The sequence below is a fragment of the Equus asinus genome, chromosome 10 (genome assembly GCF_041296235.1).
Source record: "Equus asinus isolate D_3611 breed Donkey chromosome 10, EquAss-T2T_v2, whole genome shotgun sequence".
In the NCBI taxonomy this organism is placed as follows: domain Eukaryota; kingdom Metazoa; phylum Chordata; class Mammalia; order Perissodactyla; family Equidae; genus Equus; species Equus asinus.
Genome location: NC_091799.1, coordinates 76,528,167 through 76,550,305, shown reverse-complemented (window position 1 = coordinate 76,550,305; position 22,139 = coordinate 76,528,167). Strand labels below are relative to the sequence as shown.

The window sequence follows — 22,139 nt, the reverse complement described above, 5'->3', positions numbered from 1 at the left end:
GTCACTGGGATTGGAATGAGGTCCCACTCCATGCAGGCATTCAAGGACCCAGTTACCTTCTATCTAATGGCTCTGCCATAAATCAGGGCCTTTTATCTTGTTGGCAGAAGAGGGAAGATAGCATGGAGGATCAGGGTCTATTAGGGACGAGGCCTGGAAGTGACATACATCACTTCTACCTGTATCCCCTTGGCTGGAATTCAGTCAAACAGGCCTCACCTAACTACAAAAAGTTTGGGAAGTAACATCCAGCTATGTGTTCAAGATGAAATGGAAACAGGATTTGGTGAAACATGGCAGTCTCCATCACATCTACCTAACATCCTCAAGGAGTTGCTAATAAGACCGCGTGTGAATGCCAATGTCAAAGTGCCATGGAAAGTGATAAACGAGCTACAGACGATACTGGTATTGATGATCAAACTAGTGAGTCTCTGTGTATTTTCTAAAGTGCTAAAAAACACAGCAATTTGGGCGGTGTGAGAATAGACTGAAATGTAATCACAATGTCCATCTTCCTGTAGAAGAGACTCTCTACCTGTGTCTTCAAAAATGGGCAACGAGAAGTAAATAATCCCCTTTCTCTCCCCATTGGCCCATCCACAATGGGAGTGCAATGGAAACATTTACTTGGAGAAAAAAATAAGTGAAAAGTAAAGGGGTAGAAAGCCATCACTTTGAGGAGTGTAGTTGTCAGAGAAGGAAGCAGCCGGAAGCAATCCCTTGGTGGCAGCCAGCTTCCACAGCAGTAATTTATCACCACAAGAAGATGCAGGGGAGTTAATCCTGGCACTGACATGTTAACAACTCCAGGCACTAGACTCAGCACAAAATTCACGCTGAGAAAATGAAAATAATTAGGAGACCACACATTAGAAATGCACCACTAAAAAGGGAGGGCAGTCATTACAGCCACAACCACAATCACGGACCTCTTTTCACACCCAAGGTCAGGTTAATGCTTGTAATCCCCTGAACCAACTGTGCAAACGTGTCCCAGGGCACTGTGTTATTTGCACCAGATAGATGTCTTTTTCACTCTGTTTTGAGTATCCACGTGGCCTGTCGTGAAAGACAAAGAACAAACACAATTTGCACAGGCTTCGTTACACGAATATTAGTGCTTTAGGAATGCTCTACCATCAGGCCAGCTTTGCCTTAGTAAGGGGTCCAGGCCAGATCTGATTCATCCTGCTGCCTTCCTCCCCGGAACTATCCCCCTGTCTTACCCATTCCTCTGACCCAAGGAAGATTCAACCTAGTCAAAGGGAATGTGATTAGCAGCCCCCATGTAGCCTTTGCTTTTAAAGGGGTTCCCATCGTATGGTGTTGACTCAAAAAAGCAGTCAAATAATTAGCTAGGACAGAGCAAGCAAACTGATCAGTCAGGCTGTTCTTGGACTAGTTCCAACCTTCAGACAGGATTTAACAACAGTTCTAAAGAATTGAATCAGTCTTCCAGTGTAGAGAAGTAGAAGTTGAGGCAGAAATTGCAAGCAAGGATAGAAAACAATGTTTAGAATAAAAACGTCTTCATTGAAATATACAGTGACAAGAATCATCCACATAATCATGGCAATTCTCCATTTCCTTTTGCTACGTAGATTCCTGGCAGAGTGTGAGTGAAATTGAGCTGCACAGTCCCAGTTTTTCAAATTAAGAAAATAATTATTTGTTTCCCTAATCTTCAACTTCTACTCCAGAAGGCAAAATTTAAGCTTTAAGAATCATGCACCAAAAAAGGGTACAGGTAAACCTCATTGCATTTTTTTCATCTTGTGTCCTGGTTACTTATTTTCATCTTCCTAAAGCTACTGTGGAAAGAAATTTTAAGGACTAGGAAGAAAAACAACTCAATATTGATAGCCCAGATTACATTCTAAAAACCGATAATACTTAGTCATTATCTCAGCAGTGTGCCTGAATTTTTACATTTAACATACTCTTTACCCTGAAAAATTAACAAGTACCAATCTTAACTGTTTTTCATTTTAGGAACTTCAAATAGAAAGAAAACTGGAAAAAATATTTTTCTTAGCTGAAAGTGAGTATAAGTGGAACTTCCCATCTCCCCTTCATATATTTACTGACAACCACCTGACAGGGTGACAGTGATGCAATGTGGTTAGGGAGGAACTGGGGCAGAATGTGCAGTTTCCTCTTTCTAGAGCCGATTTGTTTTCAATGATGACAATTCTGGAGGTTACTACTCAAAGGAAGCACAGGCAACAGAAGTGTTTATAGTGATGATTAAGAGAAGACTCTGAGACACTCACCAATCACCATGAATTCTTTTTATATTGGCTAACAAATGTGTGTTTTTCTGAATCCTTGCTATTCATGAGCAAATAGAATAAACAGGAGAATGATGCTATATTTATATATCCATATGGTGCCTTACCCAAGTAATGTGATTCTAGTTATTTTATGTCCTGTAATTAGTTGAAATCTGGAATGCCCTCTGTTTCTATTACTCATTTGATACTGTGCCATTTGAGAATAACTGGAGAACCAGATCAATTCTTGGGAGGTTTGTTCATTCATGAAATAACATTTAAGGAACGAGTGCCTGTTTATCATATAAAAGAATAGAGTTGTTTACTCGCCTTGTGAGGAGATAAAACACGTTAAAATGCATGTATACGGTACACGGAAAGAGGTTTTCCTAGGAACTCAAATTGTGTGAAAGCTCATGCAATCTTACTTTATGGTTTAAAAAGAAAATGGTGACGCGGTTATAATTATACCATGATGTTTTACAAGCTTTTTTTTTCTCAGTTTTCAGTTCAGATTTTAAGAAATAGAGTAGGAATAAGTGAATAATGAGTATACAGAAAAATTGTTCCCACAAAAGTCAAACAAACTGCAAATCAAACAAAAACGAGTAGAGCAAATAGGCTTTTCGAAGAGTCAACTATGGAGGTAATGACTGGAGAATTCTTTTACTCCAGTTTCGAATGAGTTTCGAATCCCCGTCTCGCTCTCCATCATCCGTTCAAAGGATTCGTGGGGAAGGTGTCTAACATGAATATAACAGGGCCAAGGCATGAAGCTCATTCTAACCGTTCTTACAGGACGGAGGAGTTCTCCGGGGGAGGAGAAAGGTCTCCGCGGTTAGACAGCCAGCCCTCCCAGCCTCTCCCATGGGGTGCCGGCGGGCCACTTCCCTTCACAGCCGCAGGACTCGGCCAGCTGCGCCGTGAGAAGCTGCGGTCCCGTCTCCCTTTTTTTGCCTGGGGCTGCCCTGCCCAGCCCAGCCCACAACTCAGCACTGCCAACCAACTCCTTTCCCGGTGAGAGGATGGATTCTCCGTTGTTTCCCCGCCCAAGTCTAGTACCCACCCTCCCATCCACCCACCAAGCCCGTTGCGCGCACCCCACTTCTGAACAGGGGACACGCGCACGCGCGCACAGAGCCTACTCCTCCTCCGGGGGCCACGCGCGCACACACGTACACCTCAGCCGCTCCAAGGTAGAGTCCTAAAGCAGTTGACTTCCCTTCCCAGCACCCAGATGTTACGACCTGCGTGTATAAGGTGCACGAAACAGCCCACTCGGAGCGGGAGGCAGTGAGGAAGAAGAGATGCTGGTTTCAGAGCTGGGCCCCTGGACGCCGAGTTCAGAGTGGCTAAGAGGGTGCCCGGGAGAGCACCGGGGCTTCCCGTGGTCCCCGCCAACGGCGACCTGTCAGCACCATCAGCCCGAGACATGGGAGGCACGTCTCGGCGACCTTCCCCTCCGAGGGCTGGAAAGCCGCGGGGAGCCACCCGCCGGGGCGCAGTGGGACCCTCTGGGTCCGGAGCCCCGCCCCCGGCCACCGCCTTCCCCGCCGCGCCGCGGAGGGAGGGCGCGCCCCGCCCCCTGCCCGGCCGGCCAATGGGCGCCCGGGCCGCGCACTGTGTGTCCCCGCCTCCGCCAGGGAAACTTGAAGCAGGAGAAAAGTTTGTACAGAGGCTGCAAGGGCGAGAGCGGAGCTCGAAACCCCGCAGCCCGAGAGGAAGAAGATGAACGGCCCCAGGTCAGAGCCTCAGGCCGAGTGGACCTCAAGCCGCCCCCAGGGCGCCAGAAGCGACTTCAGCGGCAGCCACCAGCCCCGGTAGCTGCCCGTGCTGCCCAAGGCTAGGGAGGAAGGTACTCCGAGCCAGGGACTGAGGCTCAGTGCCACCTGCGCGCGCGGCCGCACATCTGAGCGCTATCCGCCCGCGAAGGGAGCTTCGGGCTCCTCAAAGCTTGGACTCGTCTGTGAAGGAACGAAGAAACAGAAAGAAATTCAAGATCAGGCTTCACTAACCCTTCCGCTGCCCTTCTGGTTCTCCAAGTTTTTGAAAGCTTGCCACTGTGACCTAGTTCCGGAAAATTGGCAGCCACCGAGACCCAGCTCTGAGAAGGCAAACGCTTGGCAAGTTCCACACTGAGCGGGGCGAGACTGCGGGCTGTCTGGAGGCGTGTCCAGGACCTCTGAGGCTTGACCCTGGGGGCTCGCGGGGCTGCCCCTGCCGCAGCCACCACAGGTGAGATGGGGTTGGGGGCACTGAACAGAGAGCGGTGGGCGGGCGCTCCGGGAGAGGAGCCAGGGAGGAGAGCGCCTCCTCCAAATTGTCTTCCATAACTTGTTTTTAATGAGAATTTTATTGACTCAGAATCTGTCGGGAATAAGAGCGAGCCACTTTTCCCTCGAGATAAGTCTTGTTCTTCTTGGCAGTGGAGGGAGTTGGGCTGGGGAGAGGAGGAGAGAATGGCACTATCAACTTATAAATATTAATGTCAGTAGAGTGATGCTGCTGGCAGGACGTATCCGGAGCCTAGACATTTCGGTAGCCGCATTTGGTAAGTGGATACAATCCACACTGTAGGATGGAGTTGCTCCCCTTGTCTCATCAGCGTATTGTTTCTTGGACGCGGGTCTGACACCTTGCAAGTGGTCATTTTCGCTCACCGCGCCTTTGTCTCTCTCCTACCATCCCCAGACCCAGCCTCGCACTCCAAGGCTGCGTCCCGCCGGCCACCATCATGTCCACCCCGGGGGCTAATGCGACCGCCTCCTCGATCGCCAGCTCCAACCTGCCCAAGAGTCCGGTGACCATCCCGGCGGTGATGTTCATCTTCGGGGTGGTGGGCAACCTGGTGGCCATCGTGGTACTGTGCAAGTCACGCAAGGAGCAGAAGGAGACGACCTTCTACACGTTGGTATGCGGGCTGGCGGTCACCGACCTTCTGGGCACGTTGCTGGTGAGCCCGGTGACCATCGCCACGTACATGAAGGGCGAGTGGCCCGGGGGCGAAGCGCTGTGCGAGTACAGCACCTTCATCCTGCTCTTCTTCGGCCTTTCCGGCCTCAGCATCATCTGTGCCATGAGTATCGAGCGCTACCTGGCCATCAACCACGCCTACTTCTACAGCCACTATGTGGACAAGCGGCTGGCGGGCCTGACGCTCTTTGCCGTCTACGTGTCCAATGTGCTCTTCTGCGCGCTGCCCAACATGGGCCTCGGCAGCTCGCGGCTGCAGTACCCGAACACCTGGTGCTTCATTGACTGGACCACCAACGTGACGGCGGACGCCGCCTTCTCCTACATGTACGCGGGCTTCAGCTCCTTCCTCATTCTCGCCACCGTGCTCTGTAACGTGCTCGTGTGCGGCGCGCTGCTCCGCATGCACCGCCAGTTCATGCGCCGCACCTCGCTGGGCACCGAACAGCACCACGCGGTCGCCGCCGCAGTGGCCTCGGCTACCTGCCGGGGTCCCCCGGCCGCCGCCTCCCCCGCCCTGCCGCGCCTCAGCGACTTTCGCCGCCGCCGGAGCTTCCGCCGCATCGCGGGCGCCGAGATCCAGATGGTCATCTTACTCATCGCCACCTCCCTGGTGGTGCTCATCTGCTCCATCCCGCTCGTGGTGAGTGGCCGGACTGGGACCCCCCGCGGCCCTTCTCCTGCATCCCTCTCCCTCCTCCTTCTCCCGCTCCCACCTTTCCCGCTCTTTCCTTGGCAGGGAACCCGTGCCCTCCAGGCCAGGGCTGGGACCCCCAGCTCGGCTTCTCAGAGCAGACCCAGCCTCCTCCTAGGCCGTCTCCCCAGAGATTTTGCAGGTGCTTTTACCCTACATCCCCGAGTTTCTTTCCCCGAAAGCCGGTTGCCTTTCTCCCCCGGGACGGCCCCTACCCCTCGCTGCCTGACATTGGCCCTGAGCCTTCCGGGAACACCCGCCACCCTCTGTCAGAGGCGGCGGGGAAACTGCTGTAGTGTGACTTAGCCCAGTCCTGCACACTGTGAACCGCAGAATCCGAAACGTCAGGGCTGGTGATCTCTTTGTGTACACCATTCCTTAGAGCAGTAGGGGTTTGGTGTTTTGGTTTATGCAGGGTTTTTTGGTAGATGATGTAGAATTTTAGAGCTAGACGAGATACTGGATGCTTTTTGGTCTAATCTAACTCCCTCACTTTACACAGGGAGTAACTTGCTTAAAATAATCTAGCAGAAATACAACTGTCAAAAGTCCGTGCTCTTTACCATGCTGGGCCCTGGGACCACGTCTCAGTGCACACTCGGGTCACAATTCCTGCACAGGACATGGCCCAGACTCGGGCTCCTTCATTCTCTCTAGGTGCCAGGCAAGCAAGGTTCTCAGGGGGCCTGTTAAGGGCAGGCTGCTGTACATGGGGCATTGACTTTGAATTCTCAACCACTGTGAAAGGTACAGTGCCACTCTAGAGGAACGGAGCTCTAGAGATGGTCATCATATTTATTGCCAGGCCCAAGCCCCACGGCGTGTGATGAACCTCAGACCCACCTGACGCCAGACCTTGCTCGTGTGGTAGCACATTGTGCCTCCCTCCCAGAACACTTCTAATTTTGACCTTTGTATCTTGTGTGTTTGAGTGTGGCGATGCTTCATTTTTAGGACAACACTAGCTTTAAAATTCTCCTCGGATTAACTTTTTAAATATTAAAAGCAGAAAGGTTGAAAACCTACCTCGTTGTCCTCTACTTTGCCTGTCATGAAAACGGAATGCACCAGAAACTGATGGGCAGATGAACACAATACTTTATCCAGAGTTTCTCTTAAAAGCCACTAGTCCTGAGTTTTTCCATCTCTCAAAACACTGCATTCCTGGAAATTCTAAAACTACCAACTCAGAGAGGACTTCTCTTTCTTACGCTGATTGAGAACAAGAGAAAAGAAATGTAACACACTGTTATTCCTTCTTTTCCCTTATTAATGCTGTCCAGGGATCTTTAAGATAAAAATATCCTATCTCTGATAAAAGTGACTGTAAATGGAAGGAACTTAGAGGTGGCTGAGAGCCAGCATACAGTAGCTTCTTGCCAATTTGTATAAACAAAAGTAAATATAATTGGCCAGACCGCCCTTTAAACCATTCCAGGACCCAGTATACAGAGTTAAGTCACACTTGAGCCACATAAATATATTTTAGTGTCTGTAATGGCAATTCTGAATAAAGCGAGATTTTGGAAGAAACAGCTTTGCTCCTGCTGGGGCTCCCTTCTCTGGCTTCTGCCTTATGTTTTACAGAACAGTAAATGACAAAGTGAGTGGTCGTTATTTACAGAACATCCACTATAAGGAACTGAGGAATTGGAGCTGGAAGTTTAGCCACATGCACATACTTGTTAAATGTGTTTTGGTTGGAGGTAAACTTGTGAAGCTGTTGATGACTGCACAGTCACAGATGAATTAATTGTTTTCTTCCAGCATCTAGACAGGCATAAAAGCTTAATTCATCTAATGGGCCGAAGTGGCAGACCTAGCCGTAAGGTGCAAGGCCATTTATCACAAAGCTTTTGAAATTATTGGAGAAGCTGGAGGCGAGAAATTATAGGAGCTATATTTGTGGTTTGCAAATTAACTACATTTTAACTTACAAATACTGTCCATTCTATATAAAGTCAGTAACATGTAGTAGATAGTAAGGAATTGTACCTTGAAGGTTGAAGCTGGCTCAGCTAAGAAGTTAACACACGATGAAACACGTACCTTTTTAAGTAGTAAGGAATCATGTAAGTAGTGGTATCTTCAGTTTGTAGCCTTTAGTTTTGGCTACCAAAATCTAATTTCAGAAGCAGGTTAATTGTAAATTAATGATAAGCAATGGGGTCATTGTACTACCCACCCACCCACAGGTTAGTGATTATGAAAGAATTAAAAGGGAAACTTATCCACAACTATAGTTTTCTCTGGCTTCCTTTTACAACTTTCTTGTTTTTTTCATGTTTCTCATATTCGTATTGTAATTTAAGTTTAAAGTTTCCAGACTCTCGGACATTTAAAGCAGTTGGAGCTGTCTTTAATTCCAAGGAAACCAATGAAGCATCTCTGTTAACTTTATTAGACTGAGTTGGTTGTTAATCCTATTTGAGGAAAATCAAACCGTTCGTAACATTTAAAAAGCTTTGGAAAGACTACCAGAGCAAAGACAGTTTACTTGCAATTTCAGAAAGTTTGACACACTATGAAAGGAAAACAAGCAGTCACTGAAAAGCAGCCAAGTTTTTGTCTTTTGGACACCAGGGAAGAAAAAACTAGAGTGGCTCTTAGAGGGCGGTTGATACTGAGTTTAGTATGAAAAGTAAATTGTAATTTGTCATCCAAAATATATGCGTCTCATAAATAGAGCTTGAAATGGAAATTCGAGAAAGGTTGAGAACTTAATTGTAAATATAAGGAACTGTGCTGAACTTGCAAAATTTTCTAAAGTGAGTCATAATCAGTGAACAGAGAAGGTGTAAGTACAACTAGAAGGAACCTTACAAGACAAGACTTAGTGGGACGGTGGTTCTTGTCATTTTGTCTATTCTATTTATAACCAGTCTCTGGTTTTTTAAAATACAAGAGAAGGTGAAGAAATGAAAGAGTCTACGCTTAAGATAAACAAAGGGGATTGAATTCTTTAGAAATATGCAAGCAAGTCAGCCTCATAAGTTCCTGGTGTTAAATGCTGTGGCTAGATCAACTTCTAATGCCTAATTTTGCAGTTACTAATGTTAAAATAATGATTATAATCAAATCTTTTGCCTCAGGACTAAACACTTAATACTGTAGGGTTCGGAGAGGCATTTTGCTCCATGCACAGGCAAGCCAAGACCATATTTATTGCTTACTTATTTCTTTTATCTTCTTCTTTCTCTGAAATAACAAGTATTCATCTCTGTTAGGTGTAGAATGGCCAGTTTGATTAATCCTCTGCCTTGGAGGGTAAAACTTAGGTCTTTGGGAAAATAGCTTCCTGTGAGTGTGTATTTGGTTGCTTACCACAAACTGGTTGTCTCTGTAAAGCCTTACCCAGCATTTGATCAGCAAAGATTTGTTAGGGCAGATGAAAACTTCGTAAATAGATACACTTTTGTTTGCTGTGGGCAAAGTGGAAGTGGAGTCATAAAGCTGATGGGATTTCAGATGAGCAAAGCTCGCATCTATAGGTACAAGAGTAATGCCATAAATTTGGGTACTATTACAGGAGAACCTGAAGGATTTGATTGTTTTTCAAATAAATTCAGCTAAGTTAAAAAAATACCAATTCCTAAAAGCAATCTTTGAGTCACAACATGAAATTTGGAGAGCTAGTAGTGTTACCTGGAAGATCGCAGCGTGGCATAAAAGTAACTTATTTCCACGGCTGGCATCTCAGATGAATCTTGAAAAAAGCTCTAGGGAGAAAGTAGGGCTGACCAATATTTTCACTCTCTCTGCACCTCAGTTTTCTCAACTGAAGATGAAGAATTTCTATCCTTTTGCATCTTACCAGGTGGCTATGGATCAGTCCTAGTCCGGTACTCTTTTCACAGTGCTTTGCTGACCTGTCAAGGCTTGCTGTTATTAAACATCTACTAACAAGATGTTTTTTCCCCCAGAGCTGAAGTGATTCTTGTAGTCTCCTATTAAATGCTGAAAGTTAGATTTAAAAAAAAAAAAAAAAATTCTTTAAAAGTAAAAATAAATTTTTGATGTAGACACTGGCCTACAAAGTAATTTGCCCATAGTAAATGGCTAGTTAGTGACCCAGAGGGAAGGGAAATTGAGCTCTCCTACACCACCGCCCAGTAAGAACTCTTCCCACTATTCTTTACTTAAAGGATTTTTTTTTTTTTGGTCACTAAAAAAAAAAAGTGGTAAGAATTTCTAGTAACAGCTGTGTCAATTTTGGACTCTTCACAAGGGAGTTAGATAACTGAGCACACACAGATCGTTCCTTTTATGTGCTTGGAACACAGCAAGTAGCACACACGCACAAACCTTGTCATTTAGTGGAAAGCATTTCTACTTTGACAGTCAATAACTAAATCGGCCTAATCAAAATTTCAATGTTTTTTCAATTAGACATTCCCTGCCAACAGGTTGTTCTTAAACAGCAAGTACATGGTTTTGATAGCATGTCATTAGCTGTACCCCAAAGCTACCTCTAAGCTGTGATTTTCAAATTATTGATATATTCCAGTGGTCAAGCTTTCACATATGGTTTACCAAAAAAGTAACGACAGCCAAGAAATATGTTAAATGTTAGGCATTTTCCTAAGCGCTTTCATCATTTGTACATAAATTATAAGGAGCAGAGCTAGGATATGAACAGAGGTTTGTTTGATTCCAGAGTTTGGGCAGTTACCTCCACAACATTCAGCTTTCCTGTCATCACATCTTCTTCTGGATTTATCATATTTTCTCCAAGTTATGCTCCAGTGCCCCTGAACCCTAATCTGTAGTCATCCTCAAGTAGTTGAGAATACTGTAATGTCTGCCAATATGAATGATAAACTACGTGCACAAATCTGCAGCTACTAAAAAATGGACTCACTTAATATTAAAACAGAGTATGTGTTGTTTGTGTTCAGGTAATTCTTTTAGGGTGTTTTCCCCCCTGACTCGGAGGTTCTGTTTTATCAACAGCACACTCTTCCAACACGGAAAACTGCCTGAGCGTGTTTATTTGTTTAACGTATGGGGCTCCGTTGGACAAGAATTCCAGAAAAGTGCTTTCCTCTCCCCACATGCCACTGAAGTACTGCTGTGGATAGTCCCATCGTCATCTGGGGTTTCCCCCTTTGGGGAGAGCAAACCTAGTCGCCTTTAAATGAGGAAGAGATTGCTATATTTTTTCAAACATTACGAAGTACGTGGAGCTTTTGTTCATTTTTGTCCTTTTTTCTCTATTTCAAGTCAATATCCATTGAAAACATGCTGCGAAAGAAAACTCATCTGTCTTGATTCTTTTCAAATAATTTGACTGACTTTTGAGAATGCTTTTACCTGAATTTGGAATTTCGCTTTTTGTATTCATCTTTTTGCCACCCTGTGAGCGCCCCTTTGCCGAAACTAAGTGACGAGGCTCCGTGGCTTGTGTTCATTGCAACCCCCATGGATGTCTAAACTAGGGCTTGCTTTCATTCCTTTCTACAGTAGTCAAACTTAATTACCGCTGGGGATGGAGTGAGGCACAGAGACGATTCTTTCCTTGCCTCTTGTCACTTTTGATTATGGAAGCCCATTATTACTTTTTTTTACAACACTCAGACTTTTCTAAAAGGTCATAGAAATTTAAAATAAAGTGGGAATTCCCAATACATTCCTTTAAATAGCTATAAATTTCATTCCTTTTATAACCATTTTAACTGTTAAAAATTGTCCTCCTTTCAGTAGGAACCATGTTTCCTTTGAGGTGGCGGTGGGAGAAGCAACTAGCAACAAAACATTTAAATGTCAAAAATATCAGAAACACAAACTTGAGACTTAACCAAGAGTCTGTTCTGAAAGAGGGTCTTAGAGATGGCTGGGTGAAAAGCTTCTTAGGAAGGCCTCATGGGACCAAGAAGTCCCAAGTGGAGCAACACTGCCACCTAGAGGCTGGAAGTCTCAAGTCCGCATAAACCCTGCCATAGGCATTTTTGTAGACGACATGGAGGGCCTGATGGTAACAGATTTAATCCATCATTTCTTTTACCCTTAGGAATGAATACAGATGATCCCCAACTTCTGATTTTTCAACTTTACAATGGTGTGAGAGTGATAGGCCTCCAATAGAAACCATATTTTGAATTTTGAAGTTTGATTTTTTCCCGGGCTAGCAATATGCCGTACAGTACTCTGGTGGTGCTGGCTCCCAGTCAGCCACTTGATCACTAGGGTTGTACCCATACAACCATTATGTTTTTCACTTTCAGGACAATATTTAATAAATTGCATGAGATATTCAACACTTTTTCATAAAACAGGCTTTGTGTTAGATGATTTTCTGCAACCATAGGCTAATGGAAATGTCTTGAGCACATTTAAGGCAGGCTAGGCTAACCTGTGATGATGAGTAGGTTAGGTGTATTGAATGCGTTTCCCACTTAGGATGTTTTCCACTTACAATGGATTTCTCTGGATGTAACCCCATTGTAAGCTGAGGAAGATCTGTATGTGATAAGAGCAAAATATAGACCTCATTGTTTTTACCAATAATTCCATTTCTGGGAAATAACTGTTAAACAGAAAGCCACTCAGCCTGGTAGAACAGAAAAAGCAACATGGAAGTCATCTGTAGATCTGGAGCCCAGACCAGAGTCGGCCACCAACAGGGTAGGGGGCCCTTGATAAGTTCCTCAAAACCTCCAGGTCTCAGTAACACTTTATCTAGAAAGGTCCGTAGACCTAAGGGAGATTCATCTCTCAGCACCGACACGGCTGAGAAACTCAATAAAGATTATGGGAGGAAGAAACCAAAGTGTTTTGCTGCACTAGATTTTTTAAGGATAGAAAATCAGTCATGCTTTGTCTTGATAGCATCATTTATCCAAGCAGAGTTTCTCCAAGTAGTTTAAGAGAAGTCATCACATATACTGCCGTTCGTTCTAGTTCAGTTTTTACGTAGCTGTCTTCCGGAGATCAGGGTAATAGTTTCATCTTAGAGCTGTTTCATCATTTTGTTCCATGAGAGTTATAGAACCATAATTCCTTATCCAAAACATTTAGGGCAGATGTGTTGTAGAATTCAGAATTTCTTGGCTTTTATAAAAGTAATTTAGTAATACACTGTATAATATAATACAGCCCCATCAGAAGTGGGACAGCACCTCTGGAGCAAAACACAGGAATACTCACGCTAAGTGGAATAAATAAAACTATAAATAGCCTCATGGTCTAGTCAGTTCAGGTTTTGCTGTCAAAATGAGTTTAGGTCAGGTTTTACAACCAAAAATAAAACAAAACAAATGAATAACACAAAGCAAGAGCAAATGAACAACAATTTCTTGATAAAGGATTATGGACCTGTGGGTATTTAAGGTCTAAATCCCAGTTAAGGAAGAAATAGAAATATTATTACACCTCACTGATCTAGCATCATCTAGGAGTAAGTTTCATATGAGTTGTCTTGCAGATTAATGAAATTTCCTTAAAAGTTTTAAACTTCTTTTATCCAAATTGTTGTAAATCTTACTAAAATATCCCTATTCTTTCTTAGTGATTCGTACACCATGAATCTTAATTATTCTACTGTGTGGTAAGGTAGCAATAGTCTCAAGTCTTGATATGGTTGGATATTTGCCCCTAGTTAAATGGCTCCAGGTGTGCTTTTCTGAGTTCTTTCTCTTTTTTATGGTTTTTATGCATCCTCCTTGGCTGTGAGACTCATCTCTTACTTCTTCCTAATCTAAAATAATTACTAAAGGCAAGTGACAATTATTAAATAATTGCTGAAGACATTATCTTAAAACCAATATTTTTATATGAATTACAGGTGAGATTTGTATATAAAGGTCTCAGTAGAATTAGAAGTAAAATCTTGACAAAATAATAATACTTTAAGAGTAAATTTTATATATATTTGTTTTATTGAGATATAATTGACATATTACGTTAAATTAATTTCAGGTGTTACAACATAATGATTCCATATTTGCATATATTGCCAATTGATCACCACAATAAGTCTAGTTAACATCCATCACCACACATAGTTCCAACATTTTTTTTCATGTGATAAGAACTTTTAAGATCTACTTTTTGAGAGTGTACATTTAAGAAGTGCTTTTTCTTCTAAGGAATAAGATGATTGTCTTCCTTACGTTAACACAAATGCATGCTGTCTTCACTGAATCCTTTAACGTTCCCAGAAGTTGGTATATCATTTTAATCTTCCAAGACTTTGCATATGGAATTGCCTCTCTTTGAAATGTGGTATCATTCTTTCTAAATTTAGCAAACTGCCACTCATCCATCAAAACTCAGTGAAGCTTCCTCTCGTCCAGGAAGCGTCTTCTGGCGCCCTCCCGTCCAGGTCTAGATTAACTGCGTATACCTGTATTATGTACGGACCTCTCCCGTTTTACCAATGACCCTGCAGTAACAGTCGGTCTACCTTCCTTCTTCTGCACTGTGGGTTACTCTCTGCCTTTAAGATGTCTGTGGTATTTAATGCACCCTATCACAATGCCTAACACACAATAAGTGCTTACTGTTGAATGATTAAATGCATGAGAAAATGTGAATAAATAAGTTGTTCTAGTAAGAGCAAAATTTTTTTAACTGCTGAAAACAAGACTGCAAAAGCGCAAACAGCTTGTTAGGGTCTCCTTGTGTTTCCTTCATGTAAGCCATACATGGCCTGTGGGGGGCTGGCAGACATGCCTCTGGACTCAGATAGCTCAAACAGCACGAGAGTGAGTTGTCATCCCTACTGATCTATCCAGACGGCCCTTTTGGCACTTGGCTGTTTCCTGGCTCAGATGCTTACAAGCACAGAGGAGGGACTGATTCTGACTCGAGTCTCAGGATGCATTCACTGAGTCATAGTTGTTGAGCAAAACTCTAGTTTTCAAGCATCCGGGAGCCACTGAAGGTTTAGCAGCTGAGTAGCAATAATCAGATCTGCATTTTAGAAATCATCTTCTGGGGGCAGTTTGGAAGAGGAATTAGAGAGGACAGGAATTGGAGATGGGAAAGCTAGATCCGTGGCTGATGCAGTCATCCAGATGAGAAATGCAGTTAGGGAGAAAAGACTTGGAGCAGATTTTTGAAGGAAGGGTTGATAATGCTAGATGATGATAATAACTGGGGAACAGACTCAGAAAAATAAAAACTATTCTGTGGTCATTCTGGATGATAGGAGAGTCAGATGTTGGTTGAAAAGTTTCCAATAGATTCTTTCTAGACTCTAAAATAAAGGAATCTCTGGGCTTGTCTATGATGATTAGATGGTTAGTTGACTTACAAAATGCCTATCACTTAAATATATTAAATGGCAGCCGGAATAAGGGAAATCAATGGCTATTGGAAAAAACAGACCTCATTAATTACTTACAAAAACTTAAAAGCATTCACAGAAATGAAGTTAATAAAGTGCTTCTCAAGGGAACCTTGTGCATATGTTGCCTGTACACACATTGCATTTTTGTATACCATTTTTGATCTAGAGAAGATGTTTATCAGATAGTTACAAAAATATTTAAAGTTATACTATCTGGAAACATACATGTAATTGTACAACCATTGGTTTTTCTGAGGCTTATTGTGTAAGCTGCTCTCTTTTTGGCACCTCTTTGCAGAAAAGAGGGCAGTTACCTAATGTGGCTAAGTTAGACATTGCATGCAAATGAATTTCTGATTGATTGATGATAAAATCTAAATGTAGGCCTCTCATTTATGCAGGTGCGAGTGTTCATCAACCAGTTGTATCAGCCAAGTTCAGAGCAAGACGTCAGCAAAAACCCAGATTTGCAGGCCATCCGAATTGCTGCTGTGAATCCCATCCTGGACCCCTGGATATACATCCTCCTGCGGAAGACAGTGCTCAGTAAGGCGATAGAGAAGATCAAATGCCTCTTCTGCCGCATTGGTGGGTCCCGCAGAGACCGCTCAGGACCGCACTGCTCAGACAGCAGGAGGACATCTTCTGCCATGTCTGGCCACTCTCGCTCCTTCCTTTCCCGGGAACTGAAGGAGATCAGCAGCACATCTCAGACCCTCCTTTACATGCCAGACCTCAGTGAAAATGGCCTTGGAGGCAGGAATTTGCTTCCAGGTGTGCCTGGCATGGGCTTGACCCAAGTAGACACCACCTCACTGAGGACTTTACGAATATCAGAGACCTCGGACTCCTCCCAGGGGCAGGACTCAGAGAGTGTCTTACTGGTGGACGAGGTGGGTGGGACTAGCAGGGTTGGGCCTACCCCGAAGGGGAGCTCTCTGCAAGTGACATTTCCCAATGAAACACTGAACTTATCAGAAAAATGTATATAGGAGCTAAGCAAAGAAATACAGCACTATTTCTGAAAGCTTATAAAATCCTGTGCAATAGACACATAAATGAAGTGTTTAGCTGTGCTCAGAAGGGCTATTTCTGTCCTAGGACTCACATTCAAGAATATCCTGGCTTTTGAGCACTTTTCAAACGAGCAAGGTGATTCACATGGGTCCCGAGGTCTGAAGCGCATCGGTTGCCACCTCGTTATGACACAGGATTTCCGTCACAGCTTGATGGCTGAGAAGATCTACCCTCAGTTTTTCTACTTGACAGGAGGATGGCAGAAGTTTTGCTATTTCCGTAACATCGTGAGCTTTCTATCTGGCACCCCAAAGAAGGCCAGGTACAGAGGGCTCCGTTCCAATAAACTATGAGGACTATCTTATGGATGATTTAAGTGTCTCACTAAAGCATGAAATGTGAATTTTATTGTTGTAAATATGATTTAAAGTATTTAAAGTATGTTCTTCTCTGTGAGAAGGTTTATTGTTAATACAAGGTATAATAAAATTATGGTAAGCCCTCTCTCCCAGTATAACCAGCTGAAGTTGCAGATGTTAGATTTTTTTTTTCATAAACAGATTCAGACCAAGGTGTTGAAAATTCACAGTGAAACTCATATCTATAAGATGGATATAAATTTTTTAAAGGAAGTTTAGTACTGTTAAAGGAATAAAGAAAAATGACTATTTAAGATGTGAAAATTATGGTCCAAAGTGTTAAAGTTCTTTCCAATGTATGTGTAATACATAGTGAAAAATTTTTAGTGATGGCTCTATGTGTTTACCCAGAAAACTGTGATTTCAGGAGACCCTAACATGCTGGTAAATATTTTCTACTTTTGCCCCCACTAACTGGTTCTTTTTAAAATGTAACATAAATTTTAAAGAGTCTTTAGTAAATAACCCGTAATTGAAGTGTATAATATAAAAATAAAAAGTCTAAGCAGCTTGTTTTCCCCCTGAAAGTGTGCATAGTTTTACTTTCCTAAGGAATGGTCTAGAATATTGTTTAAAATTTAAGAGGAAGACAGATTGCACCATAACGCCCTTTATGTGGAAGGAGTGGTTAAATCAGCCTGTCACAGATGTCATAAGAGTTGAACAAGTAACTGTGGGCAGTTGTTAAGGGCGCAGAACTTGGGCATGTAAGGGTCACCTACCAGTTTTGTGTAACACTCAGAAATGCTGTACACATATTTGAAGGCCCTTTCTCAAAGAAATATTAAGCATGTTTTGTTGCTTAAAGTGTTTTTGTGAATTGCTTGGTTGTAATTAAATTCTGAGCCTGATAGTGACATGGTTTTAAGAAACAGTTGTACCAACTGAAATTATTTTGGAGATTATAATAAATAAATAGACTCAATCTGAGTTCCATAAACTGTGATTTTTGTTTGTTTGTTTCGGGTCATCTGTATCTTTTTAAATTAAAATATTTAAAATTTTTTATTTTGAAATAATGTCAAATATAGAGAAAAGTTGCAGGAATAGTACAAAGGCTTGGATCCCCTTAGTGGAGAATGGTATTTAGAAACCAAGATCTGGGTGTGCGGTGTACTCAAAATCACTGGTTTGTAAGGGGGTTGGGGGAGACAGTATTCGTGCTTAACTTGGTACATGTAAAGAACCCAAATATTTATTACAAAAAATTCACATAGACTTGTGCTCTTTCCTGCTTGTAAGTTCTCTAGATCAGTGCTTCTCAAACTTCAGTATGCATCAGAGTCATCTAGAGAGCCCTTGAAAACACAGTTTCTGATTCAGTAGGTCTCGGGAGTGTATACATTTCTAAAAAGCTCTAGGTGATGCTGACGCTGCCAGTATTAGGACACACTTCGAGTACCAATAATCCCCAGGAGCAAGGTCATGATTTGCTATTTGCAAGTTTTTAAAGATAATTTTGGACAATGTCAGAAAAACAGAACTCATTTTCATGGACCTGATGGCACAGTGATTCTCAGCTGAGGTAGGGATGGTTCAGAGAAGGAGCATCTGACTCAAACTTCTAAAATGTTCTATTTCACCGTGCTAACCAATGCCTAAGAAACAATGCTTTTGGAGACTATTTTACTTGTGAAAGAGGCTTTTGTTTTTCTCCCATGTACATGGACAATGAAACAACACCTAGATTTATATAGAAATGAATACACACACACACACACACACACATATGTATTCACCTGTGTTCATGGAGAAAAACAAAAGCCTCATTCACAAGCCAGCATTACTAATACTCAAGTTACAATCTCACCCATCCTCCAGGTTCACCATTGAGGACACTGATTCTGGCTTATTCTTTTTTTTAATTAAAATATAATTCACATAAGATTTGCCCTATAAAATATTTAGTATGTTCACAGAATGCAACCATCACTGCTGTCTAATTCCAGAACGTATTCATCACGCCCCAAAGAAACCTCATACCCATTTGCAGTTACTCTGCATTCTCTACCCTGGCAATCACTCTATCTCTATGAGCTTGCCTATTCTGGACATAAATGGAATCATACAGTATGTGGCCTTTACTGTCTGGCTTTTTTCAGTTAGTATATTTTCAAGGTTCATCCATGTTCTAGCATGAATCAGTACTTCATTCCTTTTTATGGCTGAATAACATTTTATTGTGTGGATATACCACATTTTGTTTATCCGTGTATCAGTTGATGGGCATTTGGGTTGTTTCCACTTTGGTTATTAATAACGCTGGTAGCAGCATTGTGTACAGGTTTTTGAGTGAACCTATGTTTTCAATCCTCTATATACCTGTGAGTGAAATTGCTGGGTCATATGGTAGCTATATGTTTAATTTTTTGAGGAGCTGCCGAACTATTTTCCCAAGTGGCTGCACCATTTTACATTCCCACCAGCAATGCACAAGAGTTCCAGTTTCTCCACATCCACATCAATGCTTCTTGTCCTTGTATTTGATTACAGTCATCCTAATGGGTATGAAGTGGTATCTCACTGTGGTTTTGACTTGCATTTCCCTAATGACTACTAATGTTGAGAATCTTTTCATATGCTTCTTGGACATTTGTATATCTTCTCTGAAGAAATATCTATTCAAATTCAAATTGTTTGCCTATTTTTTAATTGAGTTATATGTCTGTATTAGTTTGCTAGGGCTGCCGTAACAAAATACCACAGACTGAGTGACTTCAACAAAAACTAATTTTCTCACAGTTCTGGAGGCTGAAGTTCCAAGATCAAGGTGCTGGCAGGCTTGCTTTCTCCTATGGTCTCTTCCCTTGGTGTGCAGCTGGCCACCTTCTTGCTGTATCTTCACACGGCCTTTTCTCTGTACACATGCATGCCTGGTGTCTCTCTTATAAGGACACCAGTCATAGTGGATTAGGGCCCAGCCTTATGACCACATTTAACCTTAATTATCTCAAAGGCTCTATCTCCAAATACAGTCACATTGGGGGTTAGAGCTTCACCATATGAATTTCAGGGAGACACAATTCAGTTCATAACAATATCTTTTTACTGTTGAGTCTGGCTTATTCTTAATAGAACAGCCAAGGAAAAAGACTCCAACATTGTTTGTCATCTATTCCACATTTCTTTGTAAGGCTTACCAGCTATGTTACACAAAGATGGTTTCTTGTGGAAAAGTTGTTCCAGACCATTTGTGGCTCCAAATGTTCCATGTAAGAAAGTTCTGACTGTCTAACTGGCTGATATTAAATCCTACCTGGTCGTAGCAGGATATAGCAGACAGAAAGCTAATTTTAACACTATCTCATAATCTTAAAGACAATCTAACCAACCAAGTCAAATGTGTTAGATAAGATTGTAAGATTGGTAGAGCTTCTAAAGTGATACTTTGACCAGAAGACCATGGAATGCAACAGTCCTTTCCCAAAGCCTAGCCACCCCTCTCCACAAGTTTCTTATTGGAGCCACAAACACTAAGGGCTGTGGAAAAATCAGCTATGCCTTTGGCCATAAACCTTGACACAGAAATATTCATTTTCCCTAAACTACTCGTACTAGTTTCAAGACCAAACGAGCCATGAAGTTTGTTCTCTTCCCCCACTCCCCCCACCTCATGCCCTTCACCACCGTTAAACCTGAGTCTAAGATGCTGCAAGTATGATCTCATGATTGCTGTCCAGGTACACCAGAAATGGAACCAGAGAAAGAGACTCAGAGCAAGAGAGAGTGTTTGACGCTATCATTTAGTGTGGAGCTGCCCTGAACCACACCTGGGGTTTTAGTCCCAGGTTGAAAGCCTTTTCGAAAAAAAGAAGAGAAGAGAGAAAGATAGTTGGGCCCATTGTCCTTATATCAGTATCAATATCTCTACCATTCATTCATGACCTTACCTTTCATCCACCCCATTCCACACCATGGAAGAGGAGGACAGAAGAGAACACCAAACATATTTGTGTCCTAAGAACTTTTAACCACAGCCAGTCGACACACTAAAATCTGAACAATTAGGTAAACATTTCTCTCTCTTGAGAAGGCGTGAAACAAGATTCAGTATACGAGGGAAGCCAAGAGAATTTCAAGAACAATGATGAAAGAGAGCTCAAGACATCAGCTCCACAGCAGGCCAAGAGCACAGTGAAACCAGACTGAGTCAGGAGAGGGTGCTCTAGGATGTCTCTAAGGTTAAAAAAGAAAGAAAAGCAAAAGAAAATTGACAGATTATTTGGTGTTTGGCAATACTGAGGGGAGTGTTATATTTCTATTAGACAGTCGGGCTAAATTAGCATTATATACATGGAAAACTAAAGAACAAAACAACAAGGCAATTATTAACTCCATGAAAAACAAACACAAGTACAAGAAATGTAAAATAAAAATAATATACTAGGTGACATCAACTATGTGCAGTAATTACATAGTCATAAAATAATGAGTATAGATCGAAGACAAAATTATAATCAACTTTATTGGAAATGGAGGCAGAACTAGTAAGTATATATATTGAGGAAATATGAAAGCTAAATAATATTCCTCTATCATAAGAAATCAATAATTCAGGTCATAAATGTCTAAAAATGAATAAGCAGTGAAATCACAATGATATATATACCCTTATACACCAATTATATTTGTAGAAAATTTACAGTCTGGAAATACCAAGTATGCCTTAGAAACTCTCACATACTAATGGTGAGGTATAAAATTGGTACAATCATTTCGAAAAAACGAACTTGGAATTATCTCCAGAAGTTCAGCATGTACACACTCTCATTATGAATAATAACTGCAGGGAAAACATATCAAATATGTCAATGCATGACTTCATAATGGTACAAAAACAAAACCAAACAGAACACCTCACTCATCACCTTTGGAGGATGCTAGTGGTAAACAAAGAGAAAGAAGAAAGCCTCCACTATATTACCAGCCTTCAACTACATAAATTGTTTCTCAAGGTAACAAAATAGTTGATGAGGAAAAGTTTTCTTTAAAGATCAAGTCTTCCAGCAACAAAAAAACCAATAATTATCACCATTTTTTAGCCTCCAATGAAATAATGGATCTAGGCAAAGAGAGTCAATTGCTTTTGATATTACAAAAAGAAAGAGCCAGAAATATTTAACTTCTGGTCTAAGTACCCAAAGCCACTCATGATGCATTCTTGCTAAAAACTTGAACCAATGAATTTATAGGAAAATTTATAGGAAATGTAGGTACAGAGGAACATTAATAACATTAGGTGAGATACAATAAATAAAATACAAAGTGTGGAAAATTCTAAAAGACAAATGACTCAGTTCCTTTAAAAGTAAATTGCAAGGACAAAAAAAGGAAGAGGAACCTAGATTATAGAAGAGTAAGAGACATGTGAACAGACGCAATGAGTGGATTTTGGATCCTAATTTAATCAAACCATACCATTACTCAATGTGACATAAATGATAAGATTTACACTGTAGCTGTTTTTA

The 22,139-nt window shown here is 42.1% G+C and overlaps 1 protein-coding gene across 1 annotated transcript; it reads left to right on the top strand.

Moving 5' to 3' along the window:
* Positions 1 to 3,932: 3,932 nt before the first annotated feature.
* Positions 3,933 to 17,611, top strand: PTGER4 (prostaglandin E receptor 4). Its single transcript, XM_014831247.3, has 3 exons — positions 3,933 to 4,511; positions 4,968 to 5,892; positions 15,637 to 17,611. The coding sequence occupies exons 2-3, from the start codon at positions 5,011 to 5,013 to the stop codon at positions 16,225 to 16,227; spliced, it is 1,473 nt and encodes a 490-aa protein (XP_014686733.1). The 5' UTR covers positions 3,933 to 4,511; positions 4,968 to 5,010; the 3' UTR covers positions 16,228 to 17,611.
* Positions 17,612 to 22,139: the final 4,528 nt, after the last annotated feature.